General features: G+C 39.7%; 1 protein-coding gene across 1 annotated transcript in view; it reads right to left on the bottom strand.

The window, feature by feature from the left end:
* Positions 1-18,866, bottom strand: part of LOC111871801 (eIF-2-alpha kinase activator GCN1) — a 66,095-nt gene that overhangs the window by 28,242 nt on the left and 18,987 nt on the right. Inside the window, exons 12-24 of the mRNA XM_023865157.2 lie at positions 17,352-17,476; positions 17,032-17,210; positions 14,590-14,809; positions 13,817-14,018; positions 13,158-13,547; positions 12,374-12,540; positions 11,112-11,224; positions 9,101-9,305; positions 8,177-8,410; positions 7,202-7,396; positions 6,297-6,543; positions 2,545-2,781; positions 1,516-1,695 (exon numbers count right to left, since the gene is read on the bottom strand). Of these exons, the coding sequence (XP_023720925.1) occupies positions 1,516-1,695; positions 2,545-2,781; positions 6,297-6,543; positions 7,202-7,396; positions 8,177-8,410; positions 9,101-9,305; positions 11,112-11,224; positions 12,374-12,540; positions 13,158-13,547; positions 13,817-14,018; positions 14,590-14,809; positions 17,032-17,210; positions 17,352-17,476 (2,694 nt within the window). The remainder of the gene's footprint in view (positions 1-1,515; positions 1,696-2,544; positions 2,782-6,296; positions 6,544-7,201; positions 7,397-8,176; positions 8,411-9,100; positions 9,306-11,111; positions 11,225-12,373; positions 12,541-13,157; positions 13,548-13,816; positions 14,019-14,589; positions 14,810-17,031; positions 17,211-17,351; positions 17,477-18,866) is intronic.

Raw genomic sequence — 18,866 nt, 5'->3', positions numbered from 1 at the left:
ATTATTGTGTAATGTGAAGGCAGCTGAAACGCTACACACAATATTTAGGAGGCACATTTTATGAAGTTATTTTAAAAAGACTTGCCACATTTTTTAATAGAAGGAAAGCATTACAAAAGCTCATATTTTGGGGACTGGAAGAATACTCTTGTGGACTACACAAAATCAACAAGTGGGTTGTATGCATTTCGTGTGCTACAAGTTGGATGGCCCTACTTTCACATACTGAGGACCAGTGTACACCTTTCATTAAATTTCGCACTAGTTCCTGAATATATTATAAGTATTTCAGTGTTCTACCCTAGAATATATTCCTACTCAGTTTTTGAAGTTCTAGATGAGACTTCTTAAGTCAGTATTGAAAAAAACCTCTTGCAGTGGGTCTAACAGTGTTTCATATGGTTGAACCTCTCTAAGCAGGAATATCTGTGAAGAGTGATAGTATACAATTTACAAATGTATCTTGTTTCACTGTGCTTCTTGTGTGGTACACAAACTTGACACTGTGTTGCAGGGCACTTCTTCCTTCCCTGCCTGACAGCAACAGTCTTCTGCAGGTCATGTTTGTTAAAATCAGTCGATTAAGGGCCCGTGTTTAGCCACCCTTGTTGTTAGATTTCTGGTAACTGTGATTCATCACAACTGGGCCCAGTTCTATTCTTCTTTTCTGATATCTAAGGCCTCGCTAAGTCATGCAGAATTTATTATACTTTGTTTCCCATTTTTGTTCATTCTCTTGTGCAGAAGGAATGCAATGAACAGTGCACAGTTTACAAGATAACAACACAAATTTGCCACCTGCTTTCACAATTGTTTCTTGCTTGATTTAGTCTTCTACCCTGAAGATGGACGTGGTAAGTTCCTCCGAAACACTGGCTGACTTTCAGCAGGCTACATGGTGTTATATCCCAGAAGTCAGAACTATTCAACACCAGCCTGTCTCACCATTTTACAGCTTTCTTCTAAGGGAGTAATATAACTAATGCATTGATATGATCTATCTGCACCTTTCTGGAATTTGTTGCACTGGACAACAAAGTGCGGTCTATGTTATCTCCAGCTTGAGTTCTGTCTTTCCTTCCTGTGTTCACTTTTGCTTCAAGAATCATGCTTATCGTTGTCATAGGTCTTTTGTCTTTCCATACTTCAACCATTAGCCACCTTCCCTCTGGAATGAGTGCTCCTTTCTCATGACCCCGATTCCCTCTTCTGGATCAGATCCATATTCCTTTATGTTTTAATAACAATGAACAACACAGCAGAAAATTACAAACACACTTCCAAAACTGTTCATAAAGACAAAGTTATTTGCTGTACTCAGAAACTATACAGCTATTGTGCAAGAAAGGAATATTTCCTTCAATTTAAAGTCACTGTGCATTATATTCACAGGCACATCAAATGCAGATGAACACAGCACCTGTTTACACTAACAATGAGAGCATTACATTGTATACCTGGCTCAGGAAATTTAACTTTTCAGATCACTGCACATTACCTTTATCAGCAGCTCACCTTGAATTTCTGGGTTCCGGATGACAGAGCCAATGAGTTTGAGTGCCTGTGCTCCAGCTTTCTGCACCTTCACATGAGAGTCACTCAGCACTTCAATCAACTTAGGCACTATGCTTGGCAGACAGGAGGACAGCTGTTTCGGAGCACAGTATGCCATTGCTCCTAGCAACTCCACAGAACCTAAAATTTGCAAGTTGTTTCTCTCAGACCCCAACTGCTATAGTTACATATTATGCACTGAATGAAGGATCAGTCAGGAAGGACAAACAGATGTGACCATGACCTTACGCATATCATAGGTATACCTTAATACACGTATGTGTCATCTTATAATTAGTTTTCATTCTTAAGAAAGGACCTACATCATGTAATGTCACAAATTTTTCATGTATATTACAGACCAAAAAAAAATTTTTTTAGTGAGTTTGAACAGATGAGATCTATGTATAAAATTATATATACCTACATATACATATATATTATATACCTACATTCATTATCCTGGCATTCCCCTTCAGATGAGAACAATAAATTGAATGAAGCAAACCACAAAATTAAAAATAAATATCATGTAATGTCCTTCAGATGAGAACAAGAGATCGAATGAAGCAAACCACAAAATTAAAAATAAATATAATGTAATGTCCTTCAGATGAGAACAATAAATCGAATGAAGCAAACTACAAAATTAAAAATAAATATCATGTAATGTCCTTATAATTTCATGCTCGTCCACATATGACAGGCTGGAAATGGCTCAGAATCCTGGCACTAACTTTATCAAGGAAAAAATGACTCCATATTAACAGATATACATTATAAGACAATCATTCAACCACAATATACATGTTGGGATGTTTCAAAACTGTTCAGGAACAGGAAAAGAACATAATCGAGACCAGTTCTCCTAAATGTGGTATAAAAGGTCACCTGCAAGAACAGCAAAATTGGGGTGCCAGTAGCTTAAGCAGGCACTATGGACAGCAATAAAAAGAATTTCAAGAATTCAAATAATAAAAGGATGTTCACCAGTTTTTGTCCTCCATGAATCTTCTTCCAGGGCTGCCAGAAGAGATGGCAACACCAATTTTACTCCATGAGCAGACAGTTTGCTCATGACAATTCGAGCTGTGTCATCTGTAGCATCACGGACATACTGACTTCCATCTCCAAAACATAACAGCAAGTGTGGCAGAACATGGACTATGTATGGCTCAAACAATCTGCCCAGCATATTGCAAAGCATCTCAAATGCAAACAGCGCACCTGAAACAGTAGACACATTATGTAACAAGAATAGACAGTAAGAAGTAAAGGTATCCCTATCCCTGTAACAGGTCGTGGAGGCCCATAGGGTTGTGAGATGTTGAGGCTCCCACATTTTCTAGACAATCAGCTCATAGGTGGCAGTAAGGGTGTCAGCCTTATGCGCTGGCTGCCTTTTATCCTCAAGAACATTCAAAGAATATTCCTGGTACTCATTTCTGTTAGAGGCTCAGTCGACCCCAGGGCCATAGTGCGGATGGAAGGATTAGGTAAACTGAAAAAATCCAATGACCTCATAGCGATTCGATCCTGCAACCTTCCGGTTTGTAGCACAGTGCCTCAACCAACTATGTTACCACGTGCCCCCAACAATAGACATTGACCTTAAAAATTATTTACACTTACTGTACATATCATGTCTGTCTGCTGTGTATGCATACATGTAACAAATCATAAATCACACAGATTGTATGACATTCAGAGGAGCTTCATCAATGCTTTCAGTGGTATAAAACAGATACTGTTATTTATGCTACTAAATGCCTGAAACCAGTGATATTTATGCAACTATTCTATATAACGTATTGCACCTATATTGGAGAGCCAGAATAGTGCAGTCAGCATAGCGACTGCCTACGGGCTGGATGACTGAGGGGTCAGAGTTTGAGTGCTGGTAGGGTCAAGAATTTTCTCTTCTCTTTTCCTTGTTGTCCAGACTGGCTCTGCGGTCCACCCAACCTCTTATTCAATGGGTACCGGTGGCTCTATCCCCGGGTGTAAAGCAGCTGAGGCATGAAGCTGACCACTCACCCCCAGCTAGTGCCGAGGTCAAGAAAACGTAGATCTATACATCCACTCCACCATATGCCTTCATGGTGTAGTGCTTAATTAGTTAAGCACAGAGACAACTTTTACCTTTATTTTACATATATTTATGCATACCATCAACTCTAAATTCTACTGGCTGTCATTTAACTTCCTCACACATATCTAGCCTGCAGATGTGATTGGGGTTTAAATGTCACAATAACCACAGTTAATTTGTATCATAATATGTAGTACTACTGCTATGCAATGATTGCTAGAAGGAACATGTGTTGCTTGGTAATGGTTCAATAAACAAATTCCCACAAAAACAAGACACACAACAATACAGTTACAATGGAAAAGGAGGTGTTTTCTCTTGGGTCTGCCCAGAAGCTATACACCCAGGACCCCAGGCCAGCTGAGCGCAGTTCAGTTAAGTTCAGGGTTGTCAGTTCAGCTGAGCTCTTCACAGGATGAGAAGAGATGGTGATCCAGTTTAGTTGTGAACTGAAAGTCCAGCTGTGAAGAAAAGCGTCAGCTGCAAGAGTGGGGCCGTGAAACGACTTTATGTATGCTGTAGTTACAACTAATGAAGGCTGAGAAGACTTAGTGTTTGCTAGTGATTTGTAAAGTGTGGAAATCAGCGACAGCACTGTAATTACTTGTACTTCCAGGTTGTGAGTGTAAGTGGTAAATAAATCCAATCCAAACCCCGTCTATAATAACTCATAAAATACGTGACAAACTTGTATCAGAAGGAAAGTGCATTGGATTTTGATCATTATATTGCCACATTATGGCAGCGGAACAAATGGTGGCATGCCTCCTGGCTGAAATGAGAACCAATCGAGAAGAAATGAGAGCCAACTAACAACTACTGAAAGAAGATATGCTGGCCAAAATGGAAGCCATGGCAGACAGCAACATAAAAAAATAAAAGAAGCAATAAAAACCAACCAAGCCACTGCAGAAATCTAAGGCAATGAAAGAAGAAATGATGGCCAAGATGAACTCCCAGCTAGAGATAATGGAGGCCTCCCTGTGAAAGATGGAGCCCACAGATTTGGAGGCAAATCCAGAAGAAATGGAGTCAAAGGTGGTGCATGAGATCTCTAAGAGGCCACAGTGCAAACTGTCAGAGCACTGAGGAAGTGGCATGGAGATCAGAATCTAGCCACAGGGGGGTGTCATAAGCTGCAGAAAAGGACCCAGGGCAATGGTGGGTCCCGGAAGAAGATAGCTGCCACCTGCCGCTGTGCCATTCCTGCATGGCATAAGGGACACAATTGTCAGAGACCATGCAGGAACACTGTTGCAAGAAGGGCCCCTAAAGGACAAATGCTCAAGAGGTGACAACAGATGTGCCAGGAAGGCAGCAATGGAATACGGTCCAAGACATTAAGGAGCAACTGCGTCTCAGGAAGGAGAGGACAGCCATCAGCGGCATCAGAGGATGGAGCAGAAACCAGCAGCTATGACTGGAAAGCATGGGATATGTTAACAAGATCTTCAGAGAGACCTTAGGACTGGAGATTACAGAGAATATCCGGGACTATGGAAATGAGTGTCAGGACATTGTGGAGCAGTCAGCTCCCTCTGAAATGAAAAAAGAGAGCACTAACAATGTAAGAGCCATATAGGTAGGCGCAGTGACCACCCTTGGAACTTTGGCCTGCGTCAACCAGAAGAAGGAAGATGGTGATAAACCTGGACTGGGTCAAACCTTATGAGGGAACTGCTCGAGATGAGTGACCTTAGGAAGGGAGCAGTGGGAGTGGTTTGAGAGTAAACACCATGAAAAATTGAGCCACAGGAAGGAAAGTGAAACCAAGCACAGATATTGCAAAACAACCCTCAGAAAAGAAATGGTGGTAGCAATCGAAGCAATGTAACGTGCAATATGCAGTGATCATGAGAAGGAATGTGTGTTACTGCTACTGTTTGCCCTGATTCATTCTGGTGCAATGGTTAACAGTACAATGGGCCTCCAAAGACAGAAGTCACTTCCCTGGGTGGCCACTATACCTTACATGCAGACCACCTCTCACAAGAGGCTTCCTGCTGCTTGCTTGGTTTACTCCATAACCATGAAGATGGAGGCAGTCCATCCCTCCAAAATATCAGTAAACTTCTATAAGACTACATAGTCACACCCCAGGAGACAACACTCTTCAAAATGCTCTCATTTCCCAACAGTGAAATTTCCTGACTTTTGATCAACAGGGACAGTCTACACAGACTCTTACTTTGCACATATCTTTAATCTATACCCTGTTCCTTTATTGATAATTATTTCTTGAATATTACTTGCTTTTCATGGAACTACATTCCTTACCTGTTTTCTTTTTAAATACCTATCAAGATACAATTGAGTGCCATGAATCATCTGGGGGTGGGGTAAATGCGGTGACCAGTGTTTGAGGCTGACAATCTCCCCACCATCTGTGAGCAAATTGTCTAGAAAATTTGGGACCCTCAATGTCTCACAACTCTACGGGCCTTCACGGCCTGTTACAGGGGATCAAGACAAAATTAATTTCTTTCTTTGTTGTTTTGTTGTTTTTGAACCATTCTTTTCTTGGCTTTCAATATCTACTGATTTTTATAAAATATGCAAGTCAAATTTAAGGGAAAATAATATTTACCCTTTCAACTACATTTTATTCTTATTAATAACAAATATTACAGAGGCAATAAGAATCTGATACCTTCTCTGTGATGATAGTTTTTCTTGTTCTGAATGGCTGTTGTTAAAGTATTCATGATATCAAGTTGTTTAAGGGCAAGAATGCCCATTCCCTTAACCAGTCCTGCCAACCCGTATGCTGCTCCCTTTCTCTCTCCATAATTCTCAGATTCCAGTAATTGGTGAAGCAATTTCTGGACTAAATGTGGAGCATCATCTTTGACAGCAGGAACCAGGGGAGGGAGACAATTAGCCACAGCCTCCTGGACCTACAAAAAAGCATGTTTCTCTACAGTACATTGTAATTAATGCCACATTTAGATCCCCTGTAGGCAGTCATCACAAAAGGTCAGTTACTTTATTTTTATGAGTAACAGTGAAAATGCACATTCTTTGTTTAAAGTAATTAAAGTACAATTTTCATATATCCACACCATACTTGACATGTATATGCAATTTATATCTAATCCTACAGCAAAATCATCAGCAACACTAGGTTTTCACTTTGCCAGCCATCAACCCCCCCTCCAACTGTTCTTGATGGGATATCTTGGATATCACTTAAACCTGCATGTAGTCTAAACAAGTTCCTTAAAAGGTACAATGCATTCAAACTATGGGTTCCTGCAGCAATATGCAGTCAAACTTTCCAAATCTTTCATATGATAGGCTATCATCAGACTATATGGTACCACATCCCACAAGATAGTAGCCTTCACAGTAACTGCTGTAGAAATGTCAAAATCCAATAAGAGATATTTAATTTCACACAGTCCTACTACTATAGGCACGGAAAGTACCCAGACGATAAATTCATGGCTCTTCTAGTAAGCAAATTTAATACCGAGAGAAAAATTGATTCCCACATATGGCATGAGGGGTGGCAGCATCTGTCATAATACAAAAGCAAGGGAAGTGACTGTATACCTGTTGTGACGGTGTTGACAAAGCATCAATAAGTTTCCCAACAATTGGTTTCACTTTGCGATCATCTCGTTCCAAATGCCTGGCCAGGGAACCCATAAGAATGACCACAGATTGACGTATGGCATCAAAACTTCCGGAATCTGGTGCTTTATCCAAGAAGTCCTCAAAAACAGGAAGGAGGCTGTTTACAGTTTCCTGCAATAAAATTTGTACATAATACCAAGCCAGTATCCCCTTAAGATGGGGATGTGTACTGTGTCATGAATAGGTGAAGTTTAGCTACTGATGCTCAACTTGCAACAAATTACATATTTAAGGTTTCTCTTAGCAAGAGCATTAAATAAAGAAAATCTTTTAAACAGATTATATTTAGTATTGAATTTACTGAACCAAGACAATACAAATTCAGCACTAAATAAGGGAACATTAAACCTTGCAGTGGCTTTCTCTAAAGATTACTATACCGTGCATATGTTCACCAGTGATTCAGTGCATGCACTCATTACAGGAAAAACAAAAAGCAAAATATCAACAACTAATCCAGTCAAAATTTGACTTCACTACATTTCTTCTGCAAATTACCTAAGTGGCTTACTGATTCTCATATTATTTAAAGGCACTTTCTCACCTTCAAACAGAGGGTAAAAATGTTTATTTTTTCTTCTCTCTTCCTAATATATTCTCGACAATACAATATCATTGCTAAAGAAAGATGATGCTATACTTGGGTTCTGACACCATCTTAGAAATAATCTCTGAAGCTGATACACAATAAGATTCTAAATAATGACAACTCCATGCAAGGCAAAGTCATTCTAATATTCTGGTCACATTCAAAATGACTCATTCATTTACTGTAACAAGTTACTAATGTTATAGTTAAAAATGAAACCAAAACCCATGAATTACACCATGACCTTAGGAGTAGTAACCGACAAGTGCAATGTAAGGGTAGCAGGACATCCTGTATCTCACCTTGCCATGTAGATCAACTGCGGCTAGTGCTGCTGCCAGCATATTTTTTCTGACCTCAGGGCTTCTATCTCCAAGCCCCACTGACACAAAGAATGTGATAAGATGGGAGACAGATTTTGGAGTTAGGAGGGGTGCAATTTGGGCAAGTGCAAGAGCCACGCCACTGCGCGGTTGCCATGTGTCCACAGGCTGTTCCACTATGCGTCCAAAACTATCCAGTTTCGGAGGCAAAATCTAAAACGGTAAGAAATGTACATCTTTTACAAAATGTCTATCTCACTGCAAGACACAAGTTAAAATATTGTAACGTGTCTGCTGTGTGACACCATACGAATTGATTGCATGGGTCTTCGGATCAGAACGAATTCTTTTATTGGGCGCTTATTTTTACATTCCAAACACACGATAATATTAAGTAAAGTTAACTTCTGTCTAAGTATAAGTCATAAAGATACTTCTGGGCATCGAGTTAAAGCTCCAACCATTGTAAACCCTGATATTGTATGGAAGAAAGTCATCAGACTCTATATACTGGAAACTTTACTCCTGCAGAAAGTCCCATCTCCTACCAACCGGCTCAGATGGCTGGTGTGCCTGACAGTAGCTCTTTCACTGCATATACACTCCATCACTACCTGCAGTACGGCATCTTCCATCTCTGTGATCTTAATTCAGTAATATCAGTACGGAACTGATGCTCTGTATTGCAACTACAAGTAGCTCCATGAAGAACAGTCCTTCCTGAGAAGCTAATACTGGCTCAGCTACACAAGAAACTTTCTGCCTTTCATGGAACATACATGTTCATAAAAGCCCACTTTGTATCTTACATTCTACTACTGCAGTTAAATATGGAAGATGTGTATAATGCTTTCTACAATTTCAAAGAAACACTAAGACATGAAAGACAGCCATGTTTCTTACAGCAAGTTTTTCACGATAGATTGCAAGCAACCGTTCCAGCACAAAATCAATGAAGCCTGTTTCCTGTTTCAGCAATGCAGCAAGGGCCTGGGCTCCAGCCTGCTGAATCTCATCCACTGGGTGGATCACATCATTTAGCAACTCCTCACACAAAGCTGATGGAAGCTGCAACTCAGCTACATCCCACAACTTGACAGCCAGGTCCCTGTAATTCACGGCATAAGTGAAAAGTGGGTATCTGTTAATGTAATACAATATGAAATCATCAGCCTGGTACTAAGCTAGAAAATAAGTATGACCATATATAAACCTGAAACAAGCACCATAAAGTGTAGTGTACATAAAAAAAAAAACACATTAAAAACCTTTAGAATTACCATAACTGTGACTGGGCAGATGCAGCAGTCCCAGTGGCCTAATGTCACATGTAAACACCACTACACCCAAATTAAAATCTACAGGATATAACTGCCCTCCCCAGGCACCCATCAGCCTTTCCTTCCTGTTTCAAACCCATGATCCCGGCTTCCAAGTGAGCGAAGACAGTACGTACCTTAGCCCACTCGGCTACTGCGACCGGCCTTATTAATATTAGTATTATTTATTTTACAATTTGTAAAATACTAATCAGAGGAGATGAAGAGACAAGAGCATGATCATACAATCAGGCTGGGCAAGCTCACCTATAGTAGCTGAAGGCTGCAACTAACTGGCTTTGCAACTTTTACATGTAAACTTAAGGCTGGGGACTCTGTGGTGTCCTTTAAAATGTTGAAACCACCAAGCAATGGCAGCAATGATACTTTCAGATATGGGTCAATAGCATTCACCTTGTCAAAGAAGTTCTTTGCCTCAGCACAAATGACCATGATGGAAAGAGTAATGGCACATTGGAATTAATGCTCCACCCACTCAGGGAGCATCCTTGTTGCACTTTAACACCTTTTGTTAATTTTATCATCTTGCTTGCTAATGGTTCTTGGTCAGTACATGAATTCCTGTGATGATGGCTATGCCAACCATTATTTTTTATAAAAGGTTAATTAATTCCATTCAGTATCTTTTCTCCTTTTTAATATTTTATTCTTAACATGTCTCAGTCTTACAGACCATCTTCAGAAGGATATAAATACAATTAGAAACCACTATTACGTTTTCTGAATATTAATATATACATACAATGTTATCACAATATAATGAGTACAAAATTTAATATTTTTAACAACTACAGCAGCCTGTTCTACTACATTAAAATACTGATAAATTACAATTAGTATGTTTAAGAAGATTTTGTTAAAATTTTTAAACCAAATTGGTTTGTGTTCTTTTTATTTCTTCTCTTCGAAGGAAGCCAAGCGTCTACCGCCTTGTGGTTCTGTTGTTTGGAGAATAGGATTCTTTAGTGTCGTCCTGTTGATGTTCGAGGCATGCTGTGTTGTTATCAATCAAATCAAAATTATTTTTTATATTCACACCTCTTGATCACACATAATTTCAAAAGGGTAACAGAATTCCTTTGCCTCTTGCCACCAGGAGCACCTTTATTAATACTTGCATGTTTGCTCATGATTATTTGTTTTAAGTTACAGACTGCACAAAACTACAGAGATAAAATAAAATATCATTTGAGTTGCTGCACAAACTTCAACTGCACAGAGAATAAGATGACTGAGCACATCAATGTTAACAATGCACAGCGAGGAACTCACCCACCCCAAATTGCTTGTGAGTCATGTCATCACAAGTACTTCATGCATCACAGCACCAATTTATTAAAAAATGAAATCATGTTATAGCAAAATGGGATAAGGTGACATCACGGATAACATGGGACACCTGTACTGCACAGTCATATGTAGGTCACATTTCAAAAGTCAAGTCACATTTACATCAAAGCAAAAAAGTATCACTTAAAGCAATACTGCACTGTCCCATTCAATGGCTGGAATTAAGTACATCATTAATAAATTACATTAAAGTAATGGTGTAATAAAATTTCTGTACTTCTCACCTATTCTCTTCAGAAACATCAAATTGTGCCACCCAAATTCTTCTTATAAGCCGCAAAGCTTGATCATAATCAGCTTTCAAAGTTGGAAAGGCACCAACCATAGCAATCAGACCCTACAACATAACATGGAGCAAAACAGTCACTGAACAAGGCTTGGTATCAATACCACTGCTATGTTGCCTTAGTATGCTACTCATCCAACACATCATGATAAACGCTCTGTGATTTCAGTTGGCAAGCGAACCATACCGACCGAGCGACCGCCGCTTGTTGGCGAAGTTTAGTGCGAACTTTTGCAGATAGAGGGTGTCACATGGTCAGCACAACGAATCCCCACAGCCATTAAAGACTTCTACAAAAAATTTTCTCGCTCCTTTTCTTTGGTCTCAACAGTCTGATGACTGGATAACAAGTCAGCATGCACCCTCTATACAAATCTATATAAGATAATACTTTTACAAGAAAAACCACAAGTAAACCTCACAGTTGAATGGAGAGCACAGGAATATGCAGATAATACTTTCAACTATCTATATTCACATTATGAGCCTGGATAGTGATTAGCTATGGGCTGGATGACTGTGGAGTCAGAACTTTCTATTCTCCATGTCATCCATTCTGGCCCTGAGGCCCACCCAGCCTCCTATCCAATGGGTACTGGAGGCTCTTTCTCAGAGGTACAGCAGCCGCAGCACTAAGCAGACCCCTCACTTCCAACTAGTGCCAAGGTCAACAAAACGTGGATCTATACATCCACTCCCGTACACACATCTGCATGGTGTACTGCTTAATTGGCTAAGCACAGAGACAACTTTTCTTCAAAATATTTTCAAAATCGCCATTTGTATTAACAAAAGACAACGTGCATTTTTTTTAAATCACATGGTTTGTAAACAGGCTGTCTTCCAGAAGTAACTAAAACATTCTCACCAATGGTAAACATTTACATGAGTCCTGTAGAAATATTCTGAAGTGACAAAACTGCTTGTTTATGGTATCTGTGTTCTCAGCAGGGCTTCTCCCCTGCCAGTAAATAATGCAAAGTAGAATAAACTTCAACTGTTTCATTCAATTTAATTTTATTGTTTGATCTTCATGAAAACAACTAAAAATTATCACCTCCTCCTCCCCTTCATCACTTTGTCTTCTTCCTTTCTACTCAAAGAAAAGCAGTGATTCTTGGTATATCGTATGTCATCTCAACACAGTGATTATGGAACGTGAGTATCCACTGCCAAGAACCATATCTGTATCACGCTCACCCTAAGAGCTGCATCTCGCACAACTGCGGATGGATTTTGCAATGCAGCAAGCAGACTGTCAATTTCATCAGCACTAGCTTTTGCACAGCCAGCTGCTCCAGAGCCTGATGTTGCCACATCAAGAAGAGCAGATCCTGCTTGCTGCTGAATGCGGCCTCCGGTACGACCTACACATTGTACAAGGATAAATGAATGAAATGATTCAGAATAGTGCCAATCTGAAAAATAAAGGAGTTCAGCTCCATATGAATCCTTCAGTTTGCACATAATATGAATATCAAATTAAGTTTGGTTTGGTTAGGATATGTCAAATTACGTCTGGTTTGGTTTGGCTTGATTCAATTATACTAAGAAAACCGTTTTGGATATTTCACCTCCCTGTTTCCTGACCCACCAACCAACTTGTTCCAATCCGCTGCATTGCACTCACTGAATTGAACTTGGTCAGTTGGGTGAAACAGCCTTGGAGTGGACCACACAGAAAACACCACTTCAGCAGTACCTCTACTTTTGTGAATGGGCCACTGCCTATCAGTGGCTCCAGTACTGTTGCATATTTAAGGTGTTCCTAGCAAATGGCCATTGTCTTGATTGCTTTGCAGTTGTTGCCAAGCAACGGTCTACATGACACAGTACATTAAAATATGTCGCAGGTTATCAGCCAGTTCAAAACAATGAATTTTTACTGCATCACTTAAAGTGTAGCAGCTACTTAAACTTTGTTACAAAGAGATATACATACAGGCATGCAGCAACAATTTGTGTTAATTGAAATAGGACTCACTGATCATTTCTATAAGGAGCTCAAACATATGTCTTCTTGGAAGCAAGCTGGGATGATGGAGATCTCTTTCTTGAGCATTATCTGGATTTCCTCTCATCTGGGCATGTTCAGAAATTATCTGGAGCCCAAGAGTTACCAATGAGTCATCTGTCTTTACCAAAGTGGACAGCAGAGCAGAACGTATCAAAGGAAAAACATAACAGAATGCTGGAGCTGTCAGGTAAGTTGGTGAAGCATCGGGGCTTGTTGTTCGTCGTGGCCTCACAGTTGCCTTATGCAGTGTTGTAATGGTGCGACACACTGCTACACTTAAATCTTCATCTTCCCACCACGGATCAAGATCACAACACGGGGCCTGAAGCCGGAGAGTCACGTGTCCAATAAGCTCACCTGTAAACAAGAGTGGAAAGTTAACAATCAGGAACAAACACTATATTAGGAGTTCTATATTTATTTATCAATTAATCAATTATTTTCCATGCATCACAGTTCTCTTTCAAAAGCTAAAGGTCACTCAGCATACGTATATAACACAGTGTGCTTTTTGAGGGACCTGTAGGATCATTACCTTGGTTACTAGGGCCTTCACTGAGACAGATCCTCACACTCTACTTCCTAGCTTTAATAATAATAATAACAAAGAAACTGACAGGCTTTACCTAGATATTTATGCCCACTGGTGAAGAAGACGCATTTCCTAAGTTCTATGTACAATGGAGAAAGATACGGTGCAGCTAATGGAGACTGCAGATCCCTCAAAATACACGGCAGGAGATCTCGGAAGTACAGCGACAGTTCTTGACCGTTGCCATCCAATGCTGCTTTTATCATCGACACCACATTCTTGAGTGTTTTATTCAACTGGAAAGATTACCGAACATGCTATGAAACAAAAGTTTGTTTTATTGCTCCATTGTACAAAAATCTCTCTCTAACATGTAGGATCTGATGTTCCCACAGTGGTTGTTAATGAAGATTTCTGTCTTCTGGGAGATAACACTGTGTAGTACAGATTGGTTAAATGGACTGGTGGCTGACTTCTATGATGAGCGCATCATCAAGCTTGTCCAACATCTGGACAAATGCTTGAATCTCAATGGGGACTACATAGAAAAATAAACATACTTTGTATCTAGTAGTGACATTAAAATTATTTGGATGAATAAAGCTTTCTTTTGTTTATAACAAAATGGCTCTTACTTTAAAACTTATCCTCATGCATATAACACAGAAGCACCCAAAGCAGACTAATCGTTTTCAAACTTGAAGCTTTAACGAATTTCGTAATTGCTATTTCAAAAATTCTTAAAGAAACGATATCTTAAGAATTATTATGTCGAGCCAGAAGAGTGTAAACAGCTGAATCTGTGATGGTGGTGGTGGGATAACGATTTGAATACAGAAAGACAGAAAAAATGTGTCCCATGGTTACCTCAGTCAGTCTTGCACGTATTGCACTCTCCTTTTCCAACTGCAGCCTTAAAGCCTCCTTCTGTTTTGGCGTCAGCTGAGGTTCCTTCAATTTTCCTTGTTTCCTACGCTTCTCCTCCAGTTCTCTTCGGAGCTGCAACTCTTCCAACTGCTCCTTGTATGAATACACTTTACTCTCTCGTTTCATATTTTTCACATTCAGTTCGTTCTCATTATCCTTCCTACACAATAAAAAAATTATGTTATGGGTGGAACACATACTAAAGATATGGTAGAAACCCAAAAACAACCTGCCAGTTTGGCAAATGTCTCACTTTCTCTGGCATAACTCACACTTTTCTCAGAAAATCTTAAACTTAAATGGGGAAAGGCATCTGTGAGTGCATATTTTAAATATTTTGATGCATACTGTTTAACTACATCCTTGAATTACTGTAGCTGCTGGATGGGCACTTTCAAAATGATGTAATAAAGAATCAATATGTGCAGCCCCTTTCACTTGCTTAGTATGAATTAATGAAATGGAAGCTTAATGAGAACATGTCAGCCCATCTGTTCCATCTCTTGACACTAACGAATGAATTTCAATGAAATCTCATTCCCCACAGCAGTACAATCATCAATATATGAGGGTACATCAATAAGTAAGTTACAAATGGATACAGAACTTAAACAAATAAGAGTACTGATTTGAAAAATGCTTTTATTTCTCAACTTGATCTTCCTGTACACTGAGGCACTTGTCCCATCGTTTCAAAAGCCCCTGAAAACCAGCAGCATAAATTCTTTGGGCTGCTGTTGGAACCAGGCAGTAACTTCCATTTCTACAGCTTCATCAGGAAAATGTTCAGCCGAAAGACGATGGTTAAGAGGGCTGAACAAATGGAAGTCGCTTGGAGCAAGGTCGGGGATATACGGAGGATGCTCGAGGACTTCCTACTTGAAATTTTGCAGCGTCTCATTTGTCTTGTTGGCAGTATGGGGACGTGCGTTGTCATGCAAGAGCAACACACCTTTGGTGAGGAGTCCTAGTCGTTTCCATTGAATGGCCTAACGAAGTTTCCTGAGAATGTTACAGTAGGAGTCAGCATTTACGGTTTGTCCTTGAGGCTGGAATGCGGTGAGCAGTATGCCTTTGTGATCTCAGTCACCGCCTGGTTCTGACAGCAGCCCAAAGAAATTTATGCTGCTGGTTTTCAGCATGAAATGATGGGGAATGCGCCTCAATGCACAGGGAGATTATGTTGAGAAATAAAAGCTTTTTTCAAATCATTACTCTTATTTGTTTAAGTTCTACATCCATTTGTAACTTACTTATTGACTTACCTATGTACAGAAAGCTAGAAAGCAACAAGAAACTTTTAAGTAATCTCTCTCTCTAGACATGTGCATATATATATACTATATATAAAACAGGTCACTTAAAAATGTTAACCGACAAACTACAGATCACATTCACTGTGACTAACTAAACAAACTAACTCCATGGGGCTGAGTCCTTCTTCAGAAGCCACCAGCTGCTCAGCTACTCAAGAATTTTGCAACATTTTATGGAACTTGAAGGTTCTTTACCATGTTCACAAGAGCGCACCACTGGTCCCTATACGGAGCCATACTAATCCAGTCCATGTCACCCTAGTCAGTTTCTCTAAGATCTATTTTAATATTATCCCCCAACCTATGTCAAGGTCTTCTTAGGTGTCTCTTTCTTTCTGGCTTTCCCATTAAAACCTTGGATTCATTCTTCTTCTCTATACCTCATGCTCACTGACTTGATCATTCCAATTACAATTGGCAAAAAGTACATGTTACGAAGCTCCTCATAATGCAGTTTTCTCCAACCTCCTATCATTTCACCCCTCTTCGGTCCAAACACTCTCCTCAGCCCTCTACTATAAAATATCCTGTCTCTGTACTTCTCTTAATGTCACAGACGAAGTTTCACGACATTACATTGACATCTGTTTTGAACACTTCAATATGGTATATAAATCATCACAAAATGAATTCACTGCAATCATATTTTTATCACAGGAGTTCTAACTGATAGGAATATGACAAGTTTTGTCATAGATTACAGTTTCTTTTTGCATGCTTTGTTACAGTGTTGTTCAAACAGTATCTCATGAAAGTCAGTTAGCAACTACAGTAATGATACCTGAATTGTAAATACGAGATAGGCTGGAAGACTTACAGCTCATTGTAGGGTTCCAGAAATTGAACCATAGCAATTGGTTCAGAAGCCTAAAATTGAATCTCAATTTTCATTAATTATACTACATCTCATTAGCCTGTGCTTTCAATGGGCCATGGTTCACATTTCCTTGGGAAAATAAAGTATAGAAATTATGTAATAAAATAAGACGGCATACTTTAACAAAGATGTGAGACAGTATGTTCCCCCAGATGATAAGTCTGACACATGCTCATTCACTTATCTTACCCAGATATTACGCTCTTGTCATAAAGTTCACCTTCCGGCGTTAGGAATGTGAAGTATTCATCTTCAGTAACAAGCAGAATAGAGGTATCACTTAAATGTCTGATCACAAACATAACTAGAAGTGGAAGAATGATGTCTGGATTCACGCACGCTATTGTCCGCAGACAGTTCTCTAAACACTGGAACAGAAATAATCAATATAAAGTGAGGTCACATTAATCTCAGCACAGTTCAGTTAACACAATAATTTCAATCATGAAACTGACTCAGACTGATACATTTTCTCAAAATCTGAAACAGCAGTAAAAAAAAATAATTACCGGAGATGCATCATATTCTTCAATCAAGATTTTCTTTATGTTATCTTCAAAGATTCTGATGAATTCATTTGGATCTAGCTTCAAATATTTCAGCAATTTCAGCCACAAGTTTGGTGATGCTGCAACTGATAAAAAGAGCTCTCAGGTACTTTCAGCACAAATTTCAACTACAAAACATGGGTATCAAGCTCCTATGCACGAAGTATTTATACCCTACTTTGTAGCTGGACAGAACTGAAAGCGATAGTCAAAATTCTATTTGCACCATATTAGAAAAATTATATATATTCATTCTGCCAAATCTGAGGATCACCCAGAAGTGACTATAAAGCATTCAATGGTCTTGGTTGTAATGCCATGTAATTTGGAGGCACAAATGGTTAATAAAAGTAAACATTTACAGCAAACATTCCTTGCAGAATCAGCTACATTTATTATGAACACATCAAAGGTCATGTCTCCATGTATGACCACTAGGTCCACATTCTTTTGAGAGTTTTCACATTTAAGCTAGAATAAGAATGTGCCTCTTTCATAGAAAGACACGGAAGCCACTGAATTATCAGTTTTTCTGTCATTTGAGGAATGAACACGGAATGGGGGTGGTGCCCCTCTTTCGGTTGAAACATCAAGTCTCCTTCACATAGATACCAGTACACTAATAAATTTGTTACATACATACAAGTGGCTGGAAAGACTGGACACGACAGTCTTAGCTGAAAGCAGATGGCAAGAAGAGGCAGCATGGCATAAATAGGAACCTGACAGCGCAGGGAATCTAGATCGAGTCAGTGGAGTCTGGTAATGAGTCAAATGGTGAGCCAGCAGTAGGTCACTTGTAATTCAGGTGAGTGAGGAAAAGAAGACAAGTCATTGCAGGCAGAGATAAGATGACAAAAGAGGGCAGAGCAGGCAGTGAGCAGTGGTGTTATGGTGAAATAGACAAATGGACAGAGATCCGACATGCCCATAAGTGACTACTGAGGATCTGACAATAACTGCTCTATTTGACTTCATTCATCCTGGTCAGTCACACTAGCAATAGTACTGTCACGTGTTGGGTGTATAACGCGACAAATAACTTCACGCCTTATTGGATATAGCAAATTTTATTCCACACTTGCTCATACAATCACACAGTTTACAATCTGACAACTACTGCTATCTGCAGTATTACAATTACTTGACTGAATACTCTTCCCTGGCCAACTCGTAACTAACTTGAATAGTCTTCGCTGCCCCTTATTTAGCCCCGTTACGTACAACACAGAAAACAGTTACGTAATAGGCCCCACTGTTGTCTGACGCTGTGTTTGCCGATAGTCTAGCAACGCTGCTGGGAGTTGTTTATGGCTACGTAGCAACTGCGGCGTCCCGTGTTATGTCACCACTGTTTACTCGCTTTGCCTAGCAACCGCTGTTTACTCGCTTTGCTTAGCAACTGGTGTTTACTTGCTTTGCATAGCGACCAGCATGCTGGCACTCGGCTCAATTCCGCTCCGCTCAGCACGTCAC

The sequence above is a fragment of the Cryptotermes secundus genome, unplaced genomic scaffold (genome assembly GCF_002891405.2).
Source record: "Cryptotermes secundus unplaced genomic scaffold, Csec_1.0 scaffold873, whole genome shotgun sequence".
Classification (NCBI taxonomy): domain Eukaryota; kingdom Metazoa; phylum Arthropoda; class Insecta; order Blattodea; family Kalotermitidae; genus Cryptotermes; species Cryptotermes secundus.
The sequence above is the reverse complement of the archived record's forward strand: the minus strand, read 5'-3'. Positions and strand labels throughout refer to the sequence as shown.